Source organism: Strix aluco, chromosome 4, assembly GCF_031877795.1.
Source record: "Strix aluco isolate bStrAlu1 chromosome 4, bStrAlu1.hap1, whole genome shotgun sequence".
Taxonomy (NCBI): Eukaryota; Metazoa; Chordata; class Aves; order Strigiformes; family Strigidae; genus Strix; species Strix aluco.
Genome location: NC_133934.1, coordinates 16,162,203 through 16,165,902, shown reverse-complemented (window position 1 = coordinate 16,165,902; position 3,700 = coordinate 16,162,203). Strand labels below are relative to the sequence as shown.

The 3,700-nt window shown below is 65.6% G+C and overlaps 1 protein-coding gene across 1 annotated transcript; it reads left to right on the top strand.

Moving 5' to 3' along the window:
- The first annotated feature begins 409 nt into the window (after nucleotides 1–409).
- On the top strand, nucleotides 410–3,251 carry NKX3-2 (NK3 homeobox 2). The gene is made up of 2 exons (XM_074821366.1): nucleotides 410–818; nucleotides 1,252–3,251. The coding sequence occupies exons 1-2, from the start codon at nucleotides 410–412 to the stop codon at nucleotides 1,725–1,727; spliced, it is 885 nt and encodes a 294-aa protein (XP_074677467.1). The 3' UTR covers nucleotides 1,728–3,251.
- The last annotated feature ends 449 nt before the right edge of the window (nucleotides 3,252–3,700 follow it).

Sequence of the window (3,700 nt, the reverse complement as noted above, 5' to 3'; positions counted from 1 at the left end):
CCCCGCGGAGCCGCGTCGCCCCGCGGCGGGGAGCCAATCGGCGGGCGGGCTGCGCCGGGGCCGCCCAATGGGAAGGCGCGGGGCCGGCGCTGTCAGGCGGCGGTGAGGGATGACAGCGCCGCCGGGAGAAAAAGGAGAGGGCGGGCGCGGGGCGGGACAGAGCGGGGCGGAGGCAGCGCCCGCGCCGCCAGGGACCCGCGGCGGCGCCCGGCGGAGCGCGGCGCGGCGGCCCCGGCCCTATGGGCGGGCGGGCCGGCGGCGGCGCAGAGAGGCTGCCCCCGCTGGCGCCCGCCCTCCCGGCGGTAGAGAAGGGCCCGGCACCGGCGCGGCCGCGGCCGGCGATGCGATCGCCCAGCTGAAACCGCGGCGCGGTCCGCTGCTCGCCCGCGGGGCCGCCCGCCGCCGGGCCATGGCCGTCCGCGGCGGCAACGCCCTGACGCCTTTCTCCATCCAGGCCATCCTCAACAAGAAGGAGGAGCGCGCCCGCCACGCGGCGGGGCGGCCGCCACCCCCGGGGCCGGCCGGCGGCTGGCGGCTGTGCGGCGCCGCCGCCGAGGGCCCGCCGCTCCCCTCGCCCGCCGCCGCCCGCGCCCCGGCCCCGGCCCCGCGGACGCCGGCGGGCTGGGACTCGGACTCTGCGCTCAGCGAGGACCCCGAGGGCGAGCGGCGCTCCGAGGAGGAGGGCGCCGGCGGCAGCGCCCGCCCCGCCGAGGCCACGGGAGGGGGACGGCCGGCGGCGGAGGAGGCGCAGCCCCCGGAGGCGGCGGAGCGGGACGCCGCCGGCCTCAGTGACAGCGAGATGTCGGCCGCCGTGTCAGGTAGGGGCGGCCCCGGCGGCGGCCTCCCCGCACCCGCGCGGGAAGGGCGGGAGGGTGCCCGCGGGGGGGGCGGGGGGAGGGGGGGGGGTGGAATGTGCTGAGAACGGGAGACGATCGGGGCTTTCCGCCGGCCCCGCGGGGCTGTGCGGCGGCCCTGGGCTGTGCCGGGGGGAGAAGCCCCCGAAACGCGTCCCGCGGAGCGAGGGAGGGTGGATCGCGGAGAGTCCTTTGCCGGTCCGAGCGCGCAGCTCGGGGGAGCGCCCGGCGCTTGGAGAAGAGCGAGACACGCCGGCCGCCGTCGGCGGCAGTCCCGGCGGCGGGGTAGGCACCCCTGCGTGGGTGCGGACTCTCCGCGGAGCGGGGCGCGGGGATGTGGGTGTCCCGGTCGGTGCCTGCCTGCCCTGACCGCCGTGTTCTCTCGCCCTGTCCGCAGATCGCAGCCCTCCGGAGGAGGAGGACGCAGCGGGCAAGTGCGGGAATCTGCTGCCGGGGGAGGAGGAGACGGCGGCGCCGAAGCCGCGGAAGAAGCGCTCCCGCGCAGCCTTTTCCCACGCGCAGGTCTTCGAGCTGGAGCGGCGCTTCAACCACCAGCGGTACCTGTCGGGGCCCGAGCGGGCCGATCTGGCCGCCTCGCTGAAGCTCACCGAGACGCAGGTGAAAATCTGGTTCCAGAACCGGCGCTACAAGACCAAGCGGCGGCAGATGGCCGCCGACCTCCTGGCCGCCGCCCCCGCCGCCAAGAAGGTGGCCGTCAAGGTGCTGGTGCGCGACGACCAGAGACAGTACCACCCCGGCGAGGTGCTGCGGCCGCCCTCGCTGCTCTCCCTCCAACCCTCCTACTACTACCCCTACTACTGCCTGCCCGGGTGGGCTCTGTCCACCTGCGCCGCAGCCGCTGGCACCCAGTGAGGGGCACACATACATACCCCCCCTAACCCCCACCACACACACTGGCAGCCAGGAAACCCATATCCCCTCTGCCATCCATCCATCCATCCATCCATCTATCCATCCATCCATCCATCCATCCATCCATCCATCCATCTTCTCAAATCCAGAGCCCCAGCTGCAGCTCTCAGTGCCTCGGACAGTATTTATTATTATTTTATTGTTATTTTTATTATTAATATTATTTGGATGGTTCCTCACCCTCTCCTCTTCCAACGTAGGACTTCTTGGCCACCCCCACCCAGACCCTCACCCCACCCCCACCCTGCCAGCCGAGGACTTTCGCGATTCGGCACGACTAGTTCATGGTATCCATGTTGTCAGTGTATTTGGTGTAGACTTTTTGTTTGTTTTATTTCGCTTCGGATTGGTAGAGACTCGATCTTGTGTGGGAGAGAGAAAGAGAGAGGAAAAAAAAGGACAGGAAAAAAAAAAAACACACAACCCGCAAAACCAAATGCAGCTCAAAAGAGGAGATCAAGGACTCCCTCGGTGGATTGTAAGGAAGATTATTTTTGACGTCTGTTTTGAGTCCTTGGTCTTCCAACTCGTTGCAAACTGAGTGTGCCTTGTATGGTGCTGAATGTAAGGAAGCCTCTTTCAGATCCCCCCTGCTCTTGTTGCCCATGTTATTCCTGTACTCCATGATCCCTGGCAAAGGATAAATATGTCACAAAAGGGTGAGACTTATATCGAAACTACAGTTTTCTTTTCCTTTTTTCCTGAGATCTTTCCGTGTTCGGGGAGGGAGGAGTTACAGATTTTTCGCACTTTCCAGTTGTATTAAAGTTGTTGTTATTATTATTTTTATATTCAATGTGAATATTTCTAGTCAGGCTTTTTAAGAAATCGATGTAACGGGAAATTTTAATACCATCAGTGCCTTTTACAGTTCTTCTGCAGACCTCTCCTTCAGGGGTGGGGATTTCTGATCTGCTCAGCAGTGTAATTACAGTCTCTTTCTTTCAAGGTAACTCATTGCTTTTTTTTTTTTTCCTTTTTTTTTTCCTTCCCTCCCTTTCTCTTTTAATGGCACTGTGCACTCAACTAGATTATTTACTTCAAATGAATTGTGAATGTTTGTAAGCTACCCGCTGTACTTTTTTTTTTTTTTTTTTAATTTATAAACTTTAGTTTAACACTTAGCTCTGCCGCTTGTGTCGTTTCTGAGAGCGGACACGGATTTCCCCGGCGACTTTTTCCCCGCAGCAGACTTCAGGCTGCAGTCCAGACCACGTCCCTCCTTTTCCCTCTCGCGCGGAGGCTGGCACTGGCGGGAGCTGGTAGCTGCGGCGGTGGGGACCGTGGGGCCCGGCGGGGATCTCGCCCTCCGGCCCCGTGTGCGCCGTGCGGTGCCGCTGCCGGTGCCGGTTCCCTCCGTGGGAGGCGGAGGGGCTCGGGCCGGTGCAGCAGTTGTTTGATAACGCGTGTCCAGGGCGGAGCCAGCCCCGCTCCTGCCGCAGAGCCGGGGTCGCAGGTTTAGCGGGAGGCGGCGAGGCCGCGGCGGGGACGCGTCCAGTCGGTTTTCACGGGCGAGGGCGGTCTCGTCGTGCGGGCCGGGCCGGGCCGGGCCGCTTTAAAACCTTGGCAGCTCCCGGGGAAAGTGCGTGGGTCGGCGGGTTATTTTCTTTCTTCTGGGGCCTGTGGCGGGGAGGCCGGGGCCGGGGGCCGCGGGCGGGCGGAGGATCCGGCTGGGGCTGCGAGAGGGGGGCTGCGCAGCCCCCGGCGAACCGGCCGCGGCCGTTTGTATCCCGACACAACCGCGATAGCCGCTTGGGGCAGCCTCCCGCCTTGGACTGAATCCCCCTCCGAGCCTCCGCGGCGAGCCCGGGCCCCTCGGCACGGCGCTGGCAGCGCATCCCCGCCGCCGGCCGCCGTCCTCCGGCCGTCCCCGCCGCGGCCAGCGCTGCCAGACGGGGCGGGCAGCGCGCGCT

Excerpts from the sequence above, each read along its gene's own strand:
- NKX3-2 (XM_074821366.1), top strand. The coding sequence starts at position 410 with ATGGCCGTCCGCGGCGGCAACGCCCTGACGCCTTTCTCCATCCAGGCC. Across the intron at positions 819-1,251 it reads GATGTCGGCCGCCGTGTCAG|ATCGCAGCCCTCCGGAGGAG; the intron begins GTAGGGGCGGCC and ends CCCTGTCCGCAG.